The sequence below is a fragment of the Notolabrus celidotus genome, chromosome 3 (assembly GCF_009762535.1).
Source record: "Notolabrus celidotus isolate fNotCel1 chromosome 3, fNotCel1.pri, whole genome shotgun sequence".
Classification (NCBI taxonomy): domain Eukaryota; kingdom Metazoa; phylum Chordata; class Actinopteri; order Labriformes; family Labridae; genus Notolabrus; species Notolabrus celidotus.
In genome coordinates this window covers 9,808,501-9,830,391 of record NC_048274.1, presented here as the reverse complement: position 1 = coordinate 9,830,391, position 21,891 = coordinate 9,808,501, and the positions used below count along the sequence as shown (strand labels likewise).

Here is a 21,891-nt window from a genome sequence, read left to right as displayed (position 1 = left end):
ACAGAACATTGAAAAATAAACAGAATTTAAAACATTTAAAGCAGGGACTATTGGAAATTTGACTCCTGTTGGTTTTAAAAAACCTCTCCCTGCCCCACTGCATTATATTTTACATGTTTTGGTACAAGACCCTGCTGAAGGCTTGTTTTTACTGAGCAAGACCAATTTAACTCATCTCATTTGTATTTACAGTATATAGTGCCTTTCATTCAAGCATGCAGCCCAAAGTGCTTCATAAAAGAACAGAGAGACAGAAAACAACAGGAATAGATAAAAGTGGAAAGGAGAGTGATAAAAAATAGTTCAAAATAAAATAATTACGATCAAATCAATAAATTAAAATCAGAAAAATTAAATAAGACATAATATAAGACCATGAATATTTAATTTGACGATGCTTGGTTAGAGTCTTATTCCTAAAATATTGGTTTAATTCCAAAATAATGCATATTTTTTATTTTGAGCTATATGAAAAAGCAGAAATTTGTCATACGATATTACTATATTATATTGGGAGGATGGCGAAAAATATGGCCAGGCGTTTGATGTCAAGTTACAGATGATTTTTTGTTCAGTATGCTGCCAGAAACTCATGTCGGTTGGTCTAAGTGGTCTTCAGGGCACATTTCTCTTGTTACATACACTACTCACAAAAAGTCAGAGATATTTGGCTAATAAAATCATTACGATCAAATCAAGAAAATAAAATCAGAGAAATAAAATAAAATCATTACAATAAAATCAGAAAAATACCAGATATAAAAATGATATACAAATAAAATATAATAGTTAAAAGAAAAATGGTTATAATGGTTCAAATGCAGTCCAGAGCTAAAAATAATAACTCCAAATTAAAAGCAATATTAAAAAGGTAAGTCTTAACTTTACCTTTAAAAACACTAAGATAGCACTCAGTTTTAATGTCCAGAGGCAGAGTTAACAGCACTTATCCACAACATACAGGACCAAATAGTCCCAGGACGAAGAGTGAAAAAAAAAAAAAAGATAAAATGTGTGACTTTGACCGGCGTGAAAAATAATAAAACACAGACAAATAGATAAAACAACAAACAGAGAAGAAAATACTGTATCAGACAATAATAAATAAATAAATAAATAAAATAAAATAAAAAATGATAAAATGTGTGACTTTGACCAGCGTGAACAATAATAAAACACAAACAGACAAATAGACAAAACAACAAACAGAGAAGAAAATACTGTATCAGACAATAATAAATAAATAAATAAATAAAATGAAATAAAATAATGCACAAATAATGAGAAAATATAAAGTATTTCGAAGATATTTTTTTTCTTTCAGGTAACAATAAGTAAGATCGAAGGACATGTAATAAAATATATTTATATTTTTTAATTGTTAGCCTACTTTTTAAAATCAAATTTGAGTCCTACAGTTCTGCAGTAGAGGCAGCAAGGTAGTGTAATGACGTCACCTGCGGTTGACTCCTGTTTGACAGAAACTTTTTAGGCTCCGCCCCCTGATATAAAATCCCCATTACGTCACTACAGATCATTACGGAAGTAAAACCAAACGACGAGACAACACAGCAAGAAAACCCAAATAAGTTGGTGTGTACGCTTCACTCACCTTCCAGGTATGTTCCTGCTTCATAAACATCACTCTTTTGTTTTAAAAGCGTCCTAATATTCGGACTACAGCCGTGAATTTCACCGGTGTGTTGTAATTTTGAAGAAGAGCCGTGTAGCTAGCTCGAATGACAAAACTGAACACTGCTAACAGAGCTAAGACTAGCTTTCAGGCTGGTAGACATGTAGAAAACAGGGCTTTAAACGACTCTTTGATGATTTGTTTCTTAATCACTTAATTGTAGACAGAAATAATACATGTGTGAATTAATGTGGGTACACTATCCGAGTTGGGTTAGCTGTCCTCCGAGCTAGGCTAAAGCTAACTGACATGAGTATTTATACAGTCCATATTTCATGAGCAAGCTAGCTGTTTGTCATTGTTGTGTTGATGTTTGGTTTTTAAAGTTGTTCTGAGTGAATCTGTTGTTACCCTTTGTCGATGGGTTGGTCATACTCACATGATTAGCTGTGTGAGTCACTGGATCAGAGAAGGGGGCGAGGTTAAATGGACACTCATGGTTGGTTTCGGTCCATGCTCCTCTCCTCACATCCCCTCTTGTTTTCAGATCGATCATCAACATGCTGGGAGGAGGATTCAAGGCAGACCGGCTCAAAGTCAACCTCCGACTTGTTATTAACCGATTCAAACTCCTGGAGAAAAAGAAAAGTAAGCCCATGTCTCATTTAGACCTCATATCAAATTCTCCCTCTTGTTTGCATGATAAGTTAATGTTTGTGGTCCATTTTCTTTATTCTTGTTCACAATTTTTTTGAAAAGCTGAGCTCGCTCAGAAGGCAAGAAAGGAGATTGCAGATTACCTTGCAGCGGGGAAGGATGAGCGCGCACGGATCCGTGTGGAACATATCATCAGAGAGGACTACCTGGTGGAGGCCATGGAGATCCTAGAGCTTTACTGTGACACGCTGCTGGCTCGCCTTGGCCTCATTACATCCATGAAGTGAGTCACTTAGACATTTTAATTGTTGCTTTTTGTCTAGATGTCCTTGTGATTTTTTTTGTTAATCCTTCTTCAACTTCTTTCATAAGGGAAATGGACCCAGGCCTGCAGGAGGCTGTGTCCACCCTTATCTGGGCAGCACCTCGTCTCCAGGCTGAAGTGAATGAGCTTAGAATTGTAAGTACTTTCTACATATAACAGGTGCTGACTTCATTCCCAACAGCACTGACCAAGTTCTGTTCTTTTACTCCAAGAGGACAAGTCTTTATAGTCTTATCTCCTGATTCTTCTTTCAGGTATCGGATCAGCTTTGTGCAAAATACAGCAAGGAGTACGGCAAGCTGTGCAAAACAAACCAGATTGGCACAGTGAATGAAAGGGTTGGCATTTATTCTACACGTTTGTTGAAGAATGCATGAACTTTTATTCTTGTTTATTTTGAGCAGCTTCTTATCAAAAAATCTCTCATGTGTGTAGCTGATGCACAAACTGGGCGTGGAGTCCCCTCCCAAGATCTTGGTGGAGCGCTACCTGATAGAGATTGCTAAGAACTACAACGTGCCGTATGAGTCTGATGCGATGGTCCGGGTGAGTGTTACGGATTGAGTTTCTGTCTGCAAAGGATGAAAAAGTCGAGCATTTGTTCACTCATCTATTCCTGATTCTCGGCAGTCTGAGGTTTGTGTTGGAGAGGAGGCTGACCTGATCGACGTGAACAATGACAAGAAGTTCGGCGGCGGAGGAGGTGGTGGTGGTGGTGGAGGTGGAGGAGGAGGATTCACAGCTCCTCCTGGTGCCATGCCTATGCACATGCCCATGCCTATGCCAATGAATATGCCATCCGCTTTCAACTATCCACCTCCCAAAGGAGCCGTAAGAGATCTTTCAAAAACTTTTCCTTTTTATTTTGTTTAGACTTTTCTTTTATGTGGTTTGTAACACAAAAAGCATCTTTAATTACAGCAATGGCTAACCACTGGGTGTAGTTACCTTTGCCAAAGTTATTAATTTTTGATATCATCTCAAGTTGCACACCGAATAGATGTTTAAAACACGTTTCTAACACAACATCACACCCAGAAAGTAGGTTTTATGGTGTTGGCGATTCCCATATGAAGTCAGATCACTCAAATAGCATGTTCAATGTTCTTACTTAGTCTTTTAAATGATCTGCTAGACATGCAACTTGTTCAGAAGACATATTTATTTAGAGCTTTGTTATATAGATTATCTAAACTTTGGCACCGACCCTTTTTAACAAATGTAACATAAGGAACTAAAGCATCTACTAATCAACTTTTTACCTTTATTAACAACATCCATGTCACCTAAAGTTGCTCACAGACATTGTTTGATGCAGTTCTTAGAATAGAAGACACAGAGCAGTCTTTGGGTTTTCCTCAGATGTATCACTGTAAGTAGTATCTAAATTTGTATTCTATCTTTATTTATCTATTTTAATTTTTACTAATTCATTTTACTAATTGAAACGTTTTCTGGATTGTTCTCATTTCCGGGTTTCTGCAACAACTGAATTTCCCCCCGGGATCAATAAAGTAATATCTTATCTTATCTTAAGTACAGATTTTGAACAAACCATTTAATAAAACACAGAACAGCCCACTCTTAAGTCAGCTCAAGCATTATTAACTTAATCCTTTTCACAACAAGGCTTGAAGCAGTAACTCTGTCCACCTGTGATCACTGTACCTAATATGTGAAGTATATTCTGAAAGCTGTTCGGTGATAATTCCGACTTAAAGGAGATGAAATTGGTCACATGGATGTATAATCAGCTGTCCTTCTCAGACTTGTACCTGATTAATGTTTATTCCCCCAGGATCAGTTTAATACTCCCGTTGGAACCTACAACAGCTTCCAGCATCCCATGGGAGGAGGGCAGCCCCCTCAGCTGCCCACTTCTCCCCCCACATACGAGTCTGTAAGTCACCGATCCCCCCACCCACCCATCTTCATCCATGCCCCCTACCTGTTCCCACTGAGGGACATATGGACAGAGCAGGGCACCACTCAGGGAAGAGCAGTTCATTCAGCTTGCTTGCAGTTTTGCCTGTCCTCTACTGTTCGTATACTGTTTGTCAGAGTAGGCCCAGATTGCAGGACTTGTTTACCTCTCTCTCTCTTGTATGATGTTTATCTAGACAGGCACGCACCAACTACTGAGGCAGATGTTTGGGGAAACCTACCAATTCTGATTCAATGTTTGGGGAAACCTACCAATTCTGATTCTGCTTCATCCGTTTGGATTTAGGTGGCATGGAAAACTAACACCAAAACTACTAACTTTTACCCTATCAGTTGCTCCGAGTGGAGCCGAAATGAACAGATGAGAGTATACAGATCTCGTCAGAGAGACCTTAGGCCAGCTGAGTTCTTTAGCAAGTCTTTCAGTCAAACACTTCCGGTGATGGGTTCTCAGAAGTTCCTCTGCAGTTTTTCCTTTCACTGTGTTTTCTTTTTGTCTGGCTTTACTTAACAAGTCAAATATCAACACTCAAAACAAAAAAATATAATATTATTCCCCTTTTATATTAAGATCCCATAATACATAACACATGTTCTCTTTGTTTCAGATTGATGACTTCACTGCTAAACCCTTTGTTCCTTCCCAGGTCATAGGTGAGTTCTGCCGACACTCAGTGACAGATAAAGGATCTGTACAAGACTGAATGATATCATAAAAGAGACACAAGTCTTACCCAAAGAATAGTGAATAGTGTGAAAGTAGAGTAGTGTATCCTCAAGCAAGTTTAGTGTTTGGGGGAGTTTCCTCAGAAGCAGCACAACCATCTACCTCTCACCAAGTGCTCCATCGTAGCTCACAGATTCTTTTTTTGTTGGTTTGGATATTCTCTAAGATTTATTAGATGAGATAAAGAAGAATGCATTCCACTGTATTAACCCTTGAAATGACACAGCAGCATGTATCTGTGCAGGTAGTTCTGTTCTTTGGGACACAGTTGAGTGAATTTAATTGGAAACCTTTGCATCACTCTCCAGGTCCTGGCCCGTCACCTCAGCGATTTGACAACAACGCTCTCCCAGAACTCCCCTCGGTTCCTGACACACTCCCCACGTCTTCGTTCGGAGGAAACACCACCACTTCCGATGACATCGACTTTGATGATTTAACAAGGCGCTTCGAGGATCTGAAGAAGAAGACCTAATCCAATAACCCTGATCAACTCACACACATACACGCAGGCCTGTATTGTCACCTACGCAGCTCATAGCAGGAAATGGAAACTATTTATGCTCTCAATCAGATTTGGAAAGTTCTCTTCTCCTTTAAAAGTGAAGAAATCATACAGATGTTTTAAGCATACATGTACTCTTACCTCATTTGCATAAACACGATCATCTGCCTGAGGGTGTAGTAGCTTATTCGACCCCATCTTTATCATCATCAACAGAGTTCTCATTTTATTCACCCTTCTTTATTATTTTGTTCTTTACACCATATTATAACACATTATGACCTACAATCATGTGTTCACTCCTTTTTAAAGTCAAACTTTTATCTTTGCCCAGTAATTTGAGTGATTGATTGTATAACCAAACATGAATCTTAATTGTTGCTTTTCGGGGGTTTGGGGTCTGACTAAATTTTACAATCCATGCCTGTCTCTACTTTGCACATGCTGTCTCGCTGTGATCTCTCCACTGTGTCGCTCAGTCCCGTCTTAGACCGGTCCAACCAGCCCAGCTGGCCTAGCCAGTTTTGTTATGAGCAGGCATTCACACTAACAAAGGCTGCAGATTGTTTCCAATGCATACCCACTTATCTTTCTTACATAGAGGTTGAAGCCATATTTCCACTGTTTTGCGCAGTCATGCCCTTATGTCACTGTGGAAATGACGTGTTTAATCACTCCTTATTCTTCAAGGTTCATTATCATCATTTAACAAGGGTGTATGAGCCACCCAGGAAGAGCTAATGGTGACCCATTTAACCTGTTACAGACGTTGTGAGGCACGGATGTAAAGTAATGAAACAGTGTATGGAAACCTGTAATATAATACGTTTACAATAACATAGATAGACCTATTATGAGGGTGATTGAAGTGTACAGCAAGAAATGATTGGATTTAGGGTGTTGTACAATATTTAGTAATTCTGTTTTATATAACATATCTCCAAATAAAGTTTGTTTTTCCCTCTTGGAATATCAGTTTTACCAAACACCTGCACCTTCTCTCATTTATTTAAATAACAAGCAACATGTGTGCAGAACAAAGCCCAGTTTGATTGATCATATGTAAATATTTGTCCCCAGAGGTTCTCGGTGTGTGCTGTCCTCTGTGATTCTGTGTGCATGTGTCTTTTACTGTAAGTCCACCACTGCATTTGCCTTAGTTACCATCTCTCATCAGAGGCCTTGTGAGTCCGTACCAGGATTCTGTACCTGTTATCCACCAAGACTGAGTACATAATCAAACTTTGCTTTATTTGCTTTGCCCATAAACACTTTTCAAAAAGAGCTTTGAGTTGAAATGTGCAGACTGGGAGATAACAGATGGCTGTGGGTTAAGAGGAGGATGTTTTTATGTCCTGTGGAGGAATGTGAGTGAAAGGTTTCTGTATAGACATAACATGATGCTATAACCACACCTAGCTCTCCTGCATGGACTGAGGCCTTGAATTAAATGACTCAAATGTCTGGAAATAACCAGACATGCTTTATAGCCGGGTGGTAGACACAGTTTATAGACTGGTTTTGAACAGGTGTTCGAGAAAGTAAAGACGTGGTTATTAACACTACAGAACTGTGATCGGCTCAATGTCTTTTCTATGTTGGACTGTTCTTTCATGTTAAACCTGAAGATACAAAGTCATGTCTTGTTGCATGAGACGCGTTTTTCCACTGTATACTAAGCGATTTAATAAAAGATTATATGGAACTGGGAACTTGTACGGCTCTTCATGTTCTCAACACTTCATCTGCTTTATAATGCTGCTATGTCAACTGGTGACCAGCAGGGGGCCTCAGCATGAAGATAAAGAATGAACGCCTAAGGAAACCTTTTTTCCAGATAACAACCATCTATTCACCTGACTTAAAGACTCTTATAGTTCTGTCCTTACACTCTTGCATCATATTGCTTAGCATGCTATGATCAGAAGGCAGACTAAAAGGCTGCAAGGCCTTGCAGTATGGTCACTGCATTTCACTGAACATTTGAATGAGCAAGTCCTTGAATCTTGGACTGAGCCTTTAAGCCTTTAAGGCTGATTTAAAAATGTCCAACTAGTGAGAGTTTTTTTTAAACTGACGATGGAGAGGTTTAGGACTCTTTAGACACTACCAGTGAAAAGTTTGGACACACCTTCTCATTCAAGGGTTTGTATTTATTTTAATTATTTGAAAAACTGTAGATTAATACCGAAGACATTAAAACTATGAAAGAACATATATGGAATTATTTAATTAACAAAAAAGTGTTAAACAAACCAGAATATGTTTTATATTTTAGATTCTGTAAAGTAGCCCCCTTTTTCCTTCATGACAGCTTTGCACACTCTTGGTATTCTCTCAGTCTGCTTCATGAAGTGGTCTCCTGGAATGGTTTCTGATTAACATGAGCCTTGTCAAGAGTTAATTTGTAGAATGTCTTGCCTCCTTAATGTGTTTGAGACCATCGGTTGTGTTGACCATCATCATCATCATCATCATCGTTTATTTGGATCGTTTAGTATTTAATTATTTGGAGTCTTTTGTTAAAAATTAGAAAAACTTTCATCAACACAAACACAAGACCACTTAGTCTCAGCAGCACCTTTTCAATCTTAGCAGCTTCAGTAGTAACAGATTAAAGACATCATGTTTCTAGAAGATATAATTTTATTCACTTTCACACATACAACAAAAAGTCAAATTACATTAAAACAATTCATAAACCTTCATTTCTGATTGGATAAAAGCACAAAAGGTCAAACACAGAACATTTGAGTGCATGTGGACTTGCACGTTTCCCCAAACCCAAAGAACAACTCCAGTGTAAAGTTACAGGTAGGTCACCTACGTAAAATATTTAAAGGGAGGACACACTGAACCTTGCAGAGGCAGACATGTATGATGAAAAGTGATGACATGCACCTTCAGCATGGATTACAGTGACGGAGGTAAAATGGAAAGAAGTGATCAATTAGTAATCAGCTCTCCTATTTGCTATTACATAAAAGTGAAAGTCCATACAGACTGTTTGAACAGGCTGCAGCAGCGAGATAGTCTTTAAATGCTAAGATTGTAGCTCTGATCACTAAACAAAGTCCAAATTAAGTAACTTAACTTTAAGATTAATGGATTGATGAATAAAATATATATACAGTGTATATTGTATAACCTACTGAGTCTACTTCACAACTTGATTTGTTTTTGTCAGATTGAGGACACATTTAAATTCTAAAATAACTTATAAAAGGTCTCACAGATTCACTAAGGTTATAAATGGAGTCGTCCACATTTTTTTGTGGACATAAATTATGAATATCTATAAACGTATCTTTATATGCATGTGCCTCATCTTAGAAAATAAATATCTGGATAGTAAATGAAACAGAGCAACACAAATGTACTAACTACCCATTTTCTGACTCACTAATCTCAGATAACTCTCATGGACAGTGGTGTGATGCATCTTTCTAACGTCCAATAAATGCAAATGAGTTTTTAGAAGCTGAAGTTCCAGTTGCTTGCAGCTGAGCACACCAGAGAAGCCAGCTTCCTCACTGTGTGGCCTTGCCAGAGTAGCGTTTACACTTGTCTTGTTGCGCTGTTGAAAAGAGAAGACAGCGCGGTAAGACTCACAGCACTTTACTTCACTTCAAGGGGAGAAGGGAGCTACTGATACACTAAGTGGAAAACGAAAGGGGGCACTAGTTTACAGTTGTCAAAGCAGAAAGTGTGGATATTTATGTAAGAGCTCTCTGCAGCCAACCTGAGAATAAACAAAAACAATACCTCTGTCCGCTTCATGAATTACATAAAGGTAGTTTGGACCTAACAGCTTGTGTGTAGATTATATTTAGTCGTTTTTTAACAAACAGGGAAAGATTTAGAATCTACTTTAAAGCAAATACAGTTCATTGACATAAGTTAATTCTTCCCTGTGACATTGTCATCTCATTTTTATTATAATGCCACAGACGTCTTTAAAACTATTAATTACCCGGGTTTCTTACTGATCTTCGGGGTGTGTAAGATGCTTGATTCTTAAATTTAATTCAATTCAATCAAAATAATCCTCAGATCCTCCTCCATCCATCTCACTGTCCCCCCTGCTCGCCTTGTTACCATGGGGAGCAGAGCCTTCAGGCTCTCTGCTCCCCAGCTCTGGAACTCTCTCCCACCTTACCTCCGTAACACTGACTCACTCCCACATTTTAAATCTAAACTCAAAACTCATCTGTTTAAACTGGCTTACTCCACCTGACCACATCTCCACTGTCCATTCACTTAAAACGTTTTAAATTGTATTTTATTTACTGTTTGTTATTGAAACTCTGTTTGTTTTAATGTTGTAAGATGACATTGAGCGTCAAGAAAGGCGCCTATAAATAAAATGCATTATTATTATTATTATTATTATTATTATTATTATTATTATTATTATTATTATTATTATTATTATTATTTATCCCCAGGGGGTAATTAAAAGGCCAGAGAACAGTGGTATAAGAACACGGTTAGGTCAATAACTGCACAGCAGCAATATCGACATTATCACGTTCACACAAACATACATACATACATATATCCCGAAATATAAATTTAAAGTTAGAATTAAAAAAGAAGTGAGGACACATTTCATCAAAACCCCTTGACTATGGTTATTCACTTTCACTAACCCGACCAACACCAGAGGCAAACCGATCACACGTCATGTCAAATAAATTAACGGAAAAGAGTTCCGGCACATTTTGCATATACTTGTTGACACCATAGATCGTAAGTTGAAGTAAAATTGTTAGCTTCCGTGAGGGTAATGGTAATGAGTGCATCCCTACATTATCCCTTACATTATCTTGAATATTGTCCACTTGGGGGTAGCAGAAACAATCTGGGGACACCACGAAGGCATATCATCCCCCAATATACTTATACTGTTTGCAAACAGTCGGCACATCTATACATGCAGAAGATATAATAGCATGTTTCTGCTTATAAATGCATCATTTGCTCTTTTTATATTTGGTCTTTACAGGATTTTGGCTTTACTGGTGATACCAAAAAAACAAAGATGTGATAAGCTCCCACACTGGTTATATTTCAGTGCTAATACAGTATTAAAGATGGAGAAAGAACTGCTAAGACTCTCCTAATGAGGAGGCATATGTGTTTGAGCACATACTGACAATTATTTGATTTCAGGATACTCCACAGCTGTGATGATTTCTTACCCAACAGCACTTGTTCAACTTCTTCAGACTCCTCCACGGCTACAGGTTTGAGCAGCAGGGCAAAAAACACAGCAATGCCTATCACCTGTGCAAAGAGTCCAGAGAAATACTTTTACAAAAAACCTTTAGGAGGATTTTTTTTTCTATAGTGAGCAAATCGTCAAATGTTGTCATTAGCATAGCATGCTGAAAAGATGTGTTTCCCCATCTTTACAAACCTTCAGAGGCTGCAGGATGAAGATGCTTTGGAAGAGAGACAGGCCCAGAGACATCACCCACTTGACGGACTTATCTCTGCCGTACTGGAAGCCATACAGCAGGGTGAAGAAAGTGGACACTCCACTGATGGACAGCAGCAGGAACCAGCCCAGGAACACACACCACCAGGGCAGCCAGCAGCCCCCTGAACGCTTCTTCTTCTTCACCTTCACAGGGGGCGGGCTTTGTGAATCAGAGGAAGAAGAAGAAGCATTAGATTAATCTGTTAAAAGAAGAGATCTGTTATTGTTTATGTGTTTGTGTTGCATGCTGGGGTGCAGACCAGTAAGCCAAGTGGCTGGAGAAGACCATCTCAGCCTTGCGCACCAGCAGGTTGGCCGTGTTAAGAGTGTGCTTGTAGTGGTGAACACTCGGGAAGTTCTTTTCATCCAGCTTCTCCAGGCACATGACGAGGTGACAGAGACAAGTCAGGAGGAACTGGCTGCAGTGGACCCAGTGGGGGCTGCTCTCACTCTCCCCTTTGACAAGATTACAAGCAGACCAGCATTTTGTCTTTAAGCCAAAAATATACATTAGTGTCAGGCTAATCCTTTGCTGCATCCTGTTATTACATCATAGGACACTTTTGCTCTAAGTCCCCACTGCTAAGCGTTGAGATTCAAGCTCATCTATTCACCCCAGTAAGTCATTTTAGAATTAGTATGTATGCATGCTCTAGTTGTTTATGTACAGCTTAATTTTGAGCATGTTTTCTTCAAAAGTCAAATAAGAAAGTACCTTGCATTAGCTGGATGAATTCATGCACTTTTTCTAAGGCAGGGCAGAGGTCAGTACCGCACTCCAGCGTGCCAACCGCTGATATCTTGTTTCTCTGACTTCTGCTCAACAAAGAAATCATCTCCTCTGTTTCCTAGGAAGGATGGAAAACATACATTTGATCACATGCAAAAAGAAAGGAAGAGTAGGTACCAGTAGGTAGCATAGTAGCAGCCATTAAAAGAAAAGCGGCATCCAAACACGATCATGCCCTATTCAAGTCCACATAAAACAGTGCTTGTCTCTCTCTCACATCCAGAAGGATATTTCAAATCTCACCTTCAGAATAGTTGGTAACGTCACAGCAGGAGGTCTCACGTTTCCCTCCGAGTCCCCCTTTTTGGACTTGGAAATGATTCGGGGTTTGATGCTGCGGAAGATGGTGATGATGAGGATGTTGATTGGAAACATGAGGAGACCGCTCTGTACCCCCACCATGATCTCCTGCCAGGTGAGTTGCAGAGAACCTGGAGGTATAAAAAAATGGAAAAGAGGGGGGGCAGAATAAAATAAATGCAGTGTCAGTGATGATGATTTTAGGCCCAGTTGATCCCCTATACTTTAGCACATTATTTTTAAGGCTCTAGCAGCCCAAGATCATACAGCATGCAGAGTGTAGTGCCAGCCAGTAGAGCGTTTGTTACTTTAAGACAGGAACGTTTCTGCAATTTAACTCCTGCACCACCAGTTCATGGGAAAATGCAATAGCAAGAAATTAGCAATGATGTGTGAAAAATTTGTTGAATCCATATTGTGAAAGCTTATACAGACACTTGACTCGTCTTCCTGGAGTACCTGAGCTCCCTTGTCTCGTAGGCTCCTCTTGATCTCTGCTGCTGTGGACGTGCCAGACTCCAGCTGCTGCAACTACTAACCGTCTCACCACTATCATCTCTCTCTCTTCATCTCCCTCTATCCCTTTCTCCAACACGGTCTCAGCAGATGTGTGTCTAACATGAGTCTGGTCCTGCTGGAGGTTTCTGCCTGTTAAAGGAAGTTTGTCCTTGCCACTGTAACTTGCTAAATGCTGCAAAGTGCTCTGCTCATGGTGGATTAAGATGAGATCAGACTGAGTCCTGTCTGTAAGATGGGACTGGATCTTACCCTGTCTTGATGTTGGGTCTTTGTTAAATAATAGAACATAGAGTACGGTCTAGACCTGCTCTGTTTGGAAAGAGTCTTCAGATAACATTTGTTGGGATTTGGCACTATATAAATAAAGATTTATTTATTTATGTAGGGGAAAAATATATTTTGGTAAATCTAGTTTTCCCTTTTGACCTTCAGATTGTAAAGTTAAGAAACGGTGAAAAACATTACAGAATCAAAGACGTGGTTCACCCAAAGAGAGGACCACAGGTGAGTTCTCGTCCACAGGAAGGTTCCAGAAGGCGATGTTGATAGCCATGGTGCAGAGGAGCAGACTCATACAGCAGGAGACCCTCTGAGCACGTGTGAACGGACTGCGTGAGGGAGGATCCACAATGGAAACCCAGATGTGTTCATCCCTAAAGCCGGTCGTTGTTCTGCTATGGAAAATATTCCTGGCAAAGAAAAAAATAGAAACCCAAAATGACACTTATCATTTATCAAGACTTTTCAAGAGCTGAGCCGGTTTATCAGAGCTATGTAAAGTCTGACCTGAAGCTGGCGATCTCATTGCTCTTTGCAGCATTGAACGTTTTCTTGGTCATGCCATCGCCACGGTCGTCACTCAGCCAGCAGTCACAGAAGAAGTGCACCACATGGCGTGTCTGCAGGTCTTGGATTGTCACCTTGTTGATGTACCTATCATGTAGAAGAATTCATTCAACAGAGGTTGTGTGTGGATCAGTTCAGAAGAGACATTCTTGGCAACAGAAGACGCAGAAATTGAAAGCACTATCCTTCAATGTCAAAGCACTTTGTGTGATTCCTTATAAACAATCCTTTTTCTATACTACATTACATCTGATATGTCATCCTCTATGTGCATGTGTGTTAACCATATGCTCACAGTGGTAATTAATGAGAAGTGATAACAAGGAAGTGCTAAAGAAGGTGACAGGCATGTCATTTAAAGTGCCACTTCAAATAAGGCAGTAAACTTTTCACCTTTTCTCCTTGTGTCACCAGTTTAGAGGTGAATCAATCAGGGCACATGAAACAAATGACTATGTCTCAATCTAAAGTATCATAAAGCTGCGAGTAATCTTCATTCCTACAGCATTTCTGTATATCTGGAGGACATCACAGTTTCAGTCTCTGCATGATACTAAGGACGTCAGCTGCAGTACCATGATGGGCGACCTCCAGAGTTGTTGTGCTGCAGCCTGATGTTTCGCACTTCGCCGAGTGGGAAGGGCGTGGCCAACAGGAACACATCGACGGCGCCTCTCTCAAACACTGGCTTGTCGGGAGCCGTGAGGTTCTGTGTGTCACTCTCTCCCTCGGAGCCAATCAGCTTCACTGTCACCTATAGGTCAGCACAACGCTCTGATAAAACTGGGTTCACACATCTGTCACAGTGTGAAGATCCACAGTGGAGTATATGCATAATTTAGCACTACTACAAACTGTGTATAACTCACAACAACCTCTCTATTTTTAAACCTTTTTTTTTGCTGTTAAGCAAGCTCTAGATGTGGAATGATCAGATACCAGATATTTCACTGTTTGGTTGTTAATCTATCACACTAAAAAAACAAAATATTTATTTTCTTTATGTTAAAATTACAGAGAAATGAATCTATAATAATGCTTTTTTTATTAACCAGCTTTCTTACTTCCGGTTGTGTAAGATACTCTGTTCAGCAATATTAGCAACAGCAGCAGAGCAGGTAGTAGATACGTACTATTGTAAAAGGTTGGGTTCATCATTATTGTGCTTTCAAGTGTTGGTAGCAATGTTCCAATGCAAGACTTTTAAAAAATAAACAACTCAATTAATCCAAATAAATGCTTCTAGACTTTGCAGAGTTCCCATGAGACAGTCTGTGCTTTCTCATCATTATGAATGTTCAGAAACAACTCCATTGATATTGTAACTTGAACAAAATTCACAAGCAGAAGAAGAAAAAAATCAAAGGCATGAAATACGACGAATCAGTTGCAAACATGCATTAACATTATTAATTGTTCAATAATGGTTGTGTGAGTGAAAGAGGACTCTCACGTCGGCTGTAGTCCCAGCATTCTTGCGATGGCCAGTTTGGACACTGATCAGATAGTTGTACAGAGCACCTGCATGATTGTCCTCCAGCAGAGTCATCTTCCTCTGAAAGTTCAAAACACAAAACATTGTGGTGAGTGTGCCAGCGGCAGTAACTTAATTTATGCACTGCAAATAAAAATGCACTTAAAAATAATAATGTATTAAAAGCTAATGATGTTTAATGAGGGCTGTCTGGGGAGGCAGACCTTAGAGCGTGACCTGCGGTCAGCGTAGCAGGCCCACAGCAGAGTGATCAGGTAGAGGCCGAAGAAAGCACACAGCAGTGCCAGCACCACGTAGTTGTCCGACACAGTGGCAAACAGCTCGGCTGTGCGAGAAATGTCCACATGATTTGGCATCACAAAGAAGGAGCTTCCAAAGAGAGTGAGGTGGTTGCACAGACAATGGGTTTGAGTCAGAGAGCTTTTCTCTCCCACCTGAGACAAAGAGAGTAAATTACTGTCTGATATTCACATTTAAAAATATTTGACATGCACTTATAAAATAACTCGGATATGTTTCAGGCAGAAACTCACACGGCAGCCTTCAGTTCTCCATTTCGCACTGTCTTCATGCCAGTACAAGCACTTGGCTATAAAAGACGAGATCTCCAGCGTCAGGCCGGGCTCCCGCGTGGAGTTCAGGAGTCTGGCATCTACATACCAGGCTCCAGCTGTTTGCTGTAACATCTCAGGTGTTATCATCCAGCGATAGCCTCCTGTAGCAACACATGTTTTTATAATTGCACTTATTCTTTGTTCGATGTCTTAAAACACAAAAGTGGTGGAAGCAGATTAAACAAACAACGTCTTTTGATGCTACAAACTGTTGCAGCATATTTTTTTATTAAGACTATATGAAATCAGCGGTCTTGGTGTGGAGCCGTAGACAAATGCATGTGTGGTGACAGTTACCCTCTTGTTTCAAGATGGTTTTGTTGCCCGAGTTGGTATTATTGGGAGGTGAGCCGTGAGCCAACGTAAGAACCAATGTCACATTAGTGTTCGGCTTTACCGTGAAGAAGATGGTCACGTATGGGTCTGTGATGTTGATCATAGTCACCGCTTTGCTGTCTTGTTCCAACACAACAGTGTTATTCACCTCTGCTGAAGCACCTGGACGAGGTATAAAGATCTGGAGAACACAGAGTGAGCAAGATATGACAATTGAAAAGTTGGTTGACATTAATGCTTTGTGTGATCTGTGATTCTATGTGGGGAGAAAGTTTATATTTTGATCTGGATTATTTAAACTACAAAGACCTCAGAGAGTCAAATGTTTCAGAAAAGGCTTATGTTGTGACTTTCTAGCCTTTATTAAGACCATTTACAGTGGGTAGAGTAGGAAACAGGGGAATTGGAAATGACATGCTGCAAAAGGCCAGGTTGTGATCACACCCGGGCTGCCCCCTTCGAGGTCTATAGCCTGGGGTGCTGGTTTTACCAGCAGCATGAAGGTTGAAAAGTGGCCTATGTCATGCCACTCTGTAAGTAGTGGCCTGCCGCGCCATGTCACTGCCTATGCTGTTCTCTCCCGACATGCGGCTCCTAAAACATTATCAGGTTACTGTTCTCTACCGACATGTCAGGGCCCCAGCCGCTTTTCTTGTGATCAGTCTTCAAATAGTCTCACATTATCATGTTTGATGATAATTTTGCTTTAAATCTGTCAAATATTGTTTTTTTGACTTCACTTTAAAATAAATATTTTGCAACTGTATTGAAATCCCATCGATTCAAACACAGACTTTAGACATGTTATATATTTTCATAGAAATAAATAATCAATACTGCATTTAATGGGCTTCTTAATACATCACAAAGTGTGTTTGAATAGACAGGATTTCAATATGGTTGGAAAATTATTATTCAGAGGTGAAGTCAAAAGACAATATTTGACAGTTTTCAAGCAAAATTATCATCAAACATGATAATGTGAGACTATTTGAAGACTGGTAAAAGAAAAGCAGCTGGCGCCCGGACACGTCAGTAGAGAACGACAACCTGCCACTGTTTTAGGAGCGGCATGTCATCTAGCTACAGAGTGCCATGGCTTTCCATCTCGCTGTAACTCTGATTTACCCACTAAGCAAGTTTTATGCCTGTTTACGTGGATTTTTATACATAATTGTGCAGACACATATTAATGATGTGATTAGAAAATAGATTTTCTAAGCAGCTGAAATGAGCTTCCTCTGAAGGGTGGCTGGGCTCAGCCTTAGAGAGAGGGTCAGAAGCTAGGAGTAGAGCCGCTGCTCCTTCGCATCAAAAGCAGTCAGCTGAGGGGGTTTGGGCATTTGATAAGGATGAATACCAGACGCCTCTCTTTAGAGGTGTTCTGAGCACGTCCAATGGGAGAAGGCCCCAGGGTAGACCCAGAACTTGTCGGAGGGATTATATATCCCATATGGTCTGGGAACACCTCAGGATCCCCCAGGAGAAGCTGGAAAGTGTTACTGGGGAGAGGGATATCTGGGTCAATCTGCTTGGTCTGCTGCTTCCGATAAGCGGAAGTAAATGGACAGAGGGATGGATGGATTCTCTAAGCTCTGGATTTTTTGTATCATGATTTGAAAATGTCTTGAAAGCACAGAAAGGCAAACATGCAGTTCAGTTGTTGATTAACTGGCTATTACTTTGATTCCTCAACGTCTTGTCAGAAGAAAATGGCCACCAAACAGCAATGGGGAATAGAGGCTATAGAGCCCATAACTTTGACCTATCTGTACGTAAGACATGATATTCTACCTCTATCATCTGTGTGAGGTTTGACAGCTTTATCTCTGAGATTCCATTCTTCAGTATGATGCTGAAGATGGGTCCTGTGATGTTATCGTCTGAAGGATGAGGATTTTTTGAGAATGTCGTCAGCTGAGAGGGGAGAGAGATCAGAGGTCAAAAAGGCTGCAGATAACCACAAAGATGCAAACACATACGCTGCTGAGAATAAGCACAGACCTGAGAGACGACAGAGCTCATCCCACTGAGCTGAGTTTCCAGCACTGAGTATGCAGGGAACTTGATGAACTCACCATCCTTTTCTGAACCTATCACGGCGTTGCTGAGGTCAACAGGTGTGAACCTTTGGGAACAGAAATAGAAATTGGAAAATGTTCTGTCAAGCACATGTAAAGGAATGAAATTATGTATGCATGTATATAATACAATAATGTTAATATAAAATGTTCAATAATTTGTTCAATAAAGATGTATCGGGATACTCAGATGAAAAATACAAACCGGTTCTGATAGAGGGTTCCTGTTGGGTGCTTCAAAATAAGCGCCTCGTCTTCACCCAGGAGAATAGCAATGTGCTGGAGTATCTCAAAGATATTTTCAAACAGAAACTGTGAGGAGGAAACAAAACGCAGCCTCACACAACTGAAAAATATGTATGATTGTATAAAGATGTCACTATCACATATACATCTGGTCGCACCGGAGGGTTTGGGTTGGACTGGATGTCACATTTTTTCATTGAGAGGAGGAGGATGGCAGTACTGCTGTTAACGATGTGACTGATGGTGTCATCATTCGCCAAAGCAAACTCTGATGTCAGACTTTGTGTGGCTGCCAACAAAGTCTGAATGAAATCCTCCTGACGAAGGAAGAAGAGACAGTAAGAGCAGATGAGAGTGATTGAAGAGAAGGAATGTAATAATTTTATGAGCTCTACATAGTGAGGATCCCCACCCTGTTAGCATCTGTTGGCTCATTAGCTGTTATCTCCATCTTGTGAAGTTTTTCATCAGCCGTCTGTCTCAAAACAAACAAACAAACAAATAAAATTAAAAGCTTGTGAACTTTGAAGTTGGGACAACAAAAGGACAACAAATGTCTTTTTTATAACTTCTATGGAACAGCTCTCACCTTGAGGAACTCTTCAATTCCAACATCACCAACTTCCCTTTTGAGCCCTGAAATCAATTTGTGTGTTTGTTGCATTTATTTTCTTTCCTGCTTGATGTAAATCAAGCACGAGAAACAATGTGTTGTAATTGAACTTACGAGATCTAGTTGCATGGGCCGACACGATTGTCTTCTGCAAAAATAAATAAACAGATAATAATAATCATAAAACTTCAATCATGAGACTTGAATTTGTATTTTTTTGTCTTCAAACTGAATTTGAAATGTAACTCTTGCCTTTGTGCTCCATGAAGACCGCAAGCCTTTGAAACAAGAATGATACTTTAAGCAAACAGCATGTTGTCAAAAGCTAAATGAATTGTTTATTATTTTCTCTAAGTTGTAATGAATGTTGCAGACGAAGAGGAGTACAGAAAGATATAAATGTAGGACAGAAATGGAAGGAGGAGAGCAGTTGTTGCATACTGTGGGTGCAGAGGAAGCCTCGTTTCTGGTTGCAGTCCGATGTTCTGATGAGCTGGATAGGATTCAGCTTCAAGTACGAGCAGTTGTCCTTAAGGTCGTCCACATTTTCTGATTTCAATTAAAAAAAAACATGTTTGTACATTAGCTCAAACTGACACAACATGTGGAAAGCTTGGTTTTGGGGCAATGTTGGGATGTTAGCATTAACTCAGAGGAGATGAAGGCCATTTGGGCTGAAACTCATGAGAATATTGTAGAGGCCATGAATGATTTAAAAGGTGTTAAGTATCTACTTTTGAGGTTTAGGGAAGCTTATTGTTTGTATATTTTTAATGTTATTGTTGTTGTTTGTTTATGATATGGTTTATTGTGTGGTCACATTGATTAGGTAAATAGTGGGTCATATGTTACCTGTTACCTTTTGTTTTGAGTTGGAGAGAGTGGGTGAGATGGGTCGCTGTATTTTTTGTTGACTACTATCTTACTTTGATCACTGTTATCACTTTAATCATCAGATTGGTGCACGGTATCAAGAGTTGATCATCATTTTTCTTTAATAAAAGATTAAACGTATTATTTGGATATCAGTGATTATTTGCTTTAGTGCGTCGAACAAGTTACTAGGCGCAGCGTCAGCCCCTCAGCGGCCCTCTGATCAGTGAAGTCGCTACAAATAGATCAATGACTATTTTTGATGAATTGATTAGACAATGAATTCCAAAAATAGTGGAGTGAGAGTGACCATCAAATAATGTCCCCAAAGGTTGTAAATAACTTGAAAACAAACTCAAAGGCCTGACATATTTATTTTTCATTTGAAATAGAAAATAGAAAAAAAAAGCAAATCCCTGACTGTAACAACAAGTAGTGTTAGCTATTTACAGGGCTGGATTTCCATACAACTTCTGTAGAATTCTATTTAAATCAACTCCCTCTATCCCTCTCTCCAACACGGTCTCAGCAGATGTGTGTCTAACATGAGTCTGGTCCTGCTGGAGGTTTCTGCCTGTTAAAGGAAGTTTGTCCTTGCCACTGTAACTTGCTAAATTCTGCAAAGTACTCGGCTCATGGTGGATCAAGATGAGATCAGACTGAGTCCTGTCTGTAAGATGGGACTGGATCTTATCTTGGTCTAGACCTGCTCTATTTGTAGAGAGTCTACAGATAACATTTTTTTGTGATTTGGTGCTATATAAATAAAGATTGATTAATGGATAAATGCACTTTGTTAGATGTTATATAAAAACTGAACAATAAAGCATTTTATAAAGTTTGTCTTTCTCTGTTGGATCAGATTTTGTTTTAAAACACTTACATTTTGACAATTTTGATTTGATTTTGATTTACAAATGAACCAAGCCGTACTCACTGCAAAATAAATATAAATATAGGAAGCTCTGTGCTTTTCGTAGACCAATTTGGTAATTTCAGGACTGTTCTCTACTCTGCAATCGGTTGTGTTCTTTATTTTAAGGATCACAAGCCTCTACACACTAAAGGAAGACAAAAAAAAATCCCATTTACTCACCTCTGTAGGGTTCCAGGTCCTTCTCCTGGACCCCCTTTCCCAGCCAAAATGTGAAGTTGCTTGTGTTTCTCTCGAGAGGGGTATTCTTCAGGAACATTTTCATTTGGTTGTTCAGCACCTTCAGCAGTTCTCCTCCTCGCTGTTCACAGCTTTCCTTCGCCTGGGACCAGGTTCTGGATCCCCCAACAAAGTCAAAACAAACTTTTCTGAAGACAAAGTCACACAGGGCAGGGAAGCCATCATTTTGACAGCCCTCAGACTTCACCGAAAGAAGTAGAAATCCCACTGAAATCCACAAAAACACACAGGTTCTGAGAAACATGTCCACAGTAATTGTATTGCAAAGGGCTAAAGCACATAGTGCTGCAGGAACCTCAGCAGAAACAGCAACTGATAACAATGTGAGGTCTGTGTCACATGAAAATCAGTGCGCTTTCTCCAGACAAACTCTGCATAAGTTGTCAATAGATTAGGAAAATCACTGCAGACACTCAAACAAGATGCAAAGTGAAGGAGTCACTTGGCTACACTAAAGGCCACTTGTGAATATAAGCATTACTCTTGCCTTGAATTTTGTGTTGATATATAAGAGAATACTTTCATCTATTATCATTTTTTAACTATTAAAGTTATAATCAATGTAAAAAATAATGTCGTATTCTCAAGGATAAACCAATTTTATGTTTAATGTTTTTTGTCATGCTGCTTAAGAAGTACCCTCAGTGAGCCAAGCAGCCAGTTCCCTGCTCCTGACTATTTTGATGTCTTCCAATCAGGATTCCGATCACATCACAGCACAGAGACCG

The 21,891-nt window shown here is 39.6% G+C and overlaps 2 protein-coding genes across 5 annotated transcripts; one reads left to right on the top strand and one right to left on the bottom strand.

Moving 5' to 3' along the window:
* The first annotated feature begins 1,487 nt into the window (after window positions 1-1,487).
* ist1 (IST1 factor associated with ESCRT-III) lies at window positions 1,488-7,500 on the top strand. Of its 4 annotated transcripts, none has more exons than XM_034680067.1 (10): window positions 1,488-1,619; window positions 2,181-2,281; window positions 2,393-2,573; window positions 2,663-2,750; window positions 2,870-2,953; window positions 3,051-3,161; window positions 3,246-3,446; window positions 4,414-4,515; window positions 5,207-5,213; window positions 5,595-7,500. In XM_034680067.1, exons 2-10 carry the CDS (start codon window positions 2,194-2,196, stop codon window positions 5,759-5,761), a joined length of 1,029 nt encoding a protein of 342 aa, XP_034535958.1. In that variant the 5' UTR covers window positions 1,488-1,619; window positions 2,181-2,193; the 3' UTR covers window positions 5,762-7,500. The 4 variants fall into 4 exon arrangements, 3 of the variants coding, with proteins under 3 accessions (XP_034535958.1, XP_034535957.1, XP_034535959.1); XM_034680066.1 differs by having other exon boundaries at window positions 5,168-5,213; XR_004630753.1 differs by having other exon boundaries at window positions 4,414-5,213.
* Window positions 7,501-8,424: 924 nt separating this feature from the next.
* pkd1l3 (polycystic kidney disease 1-like 3) lies at window positions 8,425-21,831 on the bottom strand. The gene is made up of 24 exons (XM_034680524.1): window positions 21,803-21,831; window positions 21,086-21,370; window positions 19,558-19,665; window positions 19,369-19,394; window positions 19,231-19,264; window positions 19,093-19,139; window positions 18,916-18,978; window positions 18,662-18,820; window positions 18,463-18,569; window positions 18,181-18,304; window positions 17,971-18,093; window positions 16,138-16,357; window positions 15,760-15,941; window positions 15,430-15,660; window positions 15,185-15,286; window positions 14,307-14,485; window positions 13,672-13,818; window positions 13,372-13,574; window positions 12,310-12,497; window positions 11,992-12,124; window positions 11,537-11,732; window positions 11,214-11,436; window positions 10,996-11,080; window positions 8,425-9,368 (listed from the first exon to the last, which is right to left on the bottom strand). The coding sequence occupies exons 2-24, from the start codon at window positions 21,186-21,188 to the stop codon at window positions 9,322-9,324; spliced, it is 3,030 nt and encodes a 1,009-aa protein (XP_034536415.1). The 5' UTR covers window positions 21,189-21,370; window positions 21,803-21,831; the 3' UTR covers window positions 8,425-9,321.
* Between the last annotated feature and the right edge of the window lie 60 nt (window positions 21,832-21,891).

Excerpts from the sequence above, each read along its gene's own strand:
- ist1 (XM_034680066.1), top strand. The coding sequence starts at position 2,194 with ATGCTGGGAGGAGGATTCAAGGCAGACCGGCTCAAAGTCAACCTCCGA. Across the intron at positions 2,751-2,869 it reads AAGTGAATGAGCTTAGAATT|GTATCGGATCAGCTTTGTGC; the intron begins GTAAGTACTTTC and ends TTCTTCTTTCAG. Across the intron at positions 3,162-3,245 it reads AGTCTGATGCGATGGTCCGG|TCTGAGGTTTGTGTTGGAGA; the intron begins GTGAGTGTTACG and ends GATTCTCGGCAG.
- pkd1l3 (XM_034680524.1), bottom strand. The coding sequence starts at position 21,188 with ATGAAAATGTTCCTGAAGAATACCCCTCTCGAGAGAAACACAAGCAAC. Across the intron at positions 18,094-18,180 it reads TGAGCTCTGTCGTCTCTCAG|CTGACGACATTCTCAAAAAA; the intron begins GTCTGTGCTTAT and ends CTCCCCTCTCAG. Across the intron at positions 14,486-15,184 it reads ATGCTGGGACTACAGCCGAC|GTGACAGTGAAGCTGATTGG; the intron begins GTGAGAGTCCTC and ends GCTGACCTATAG.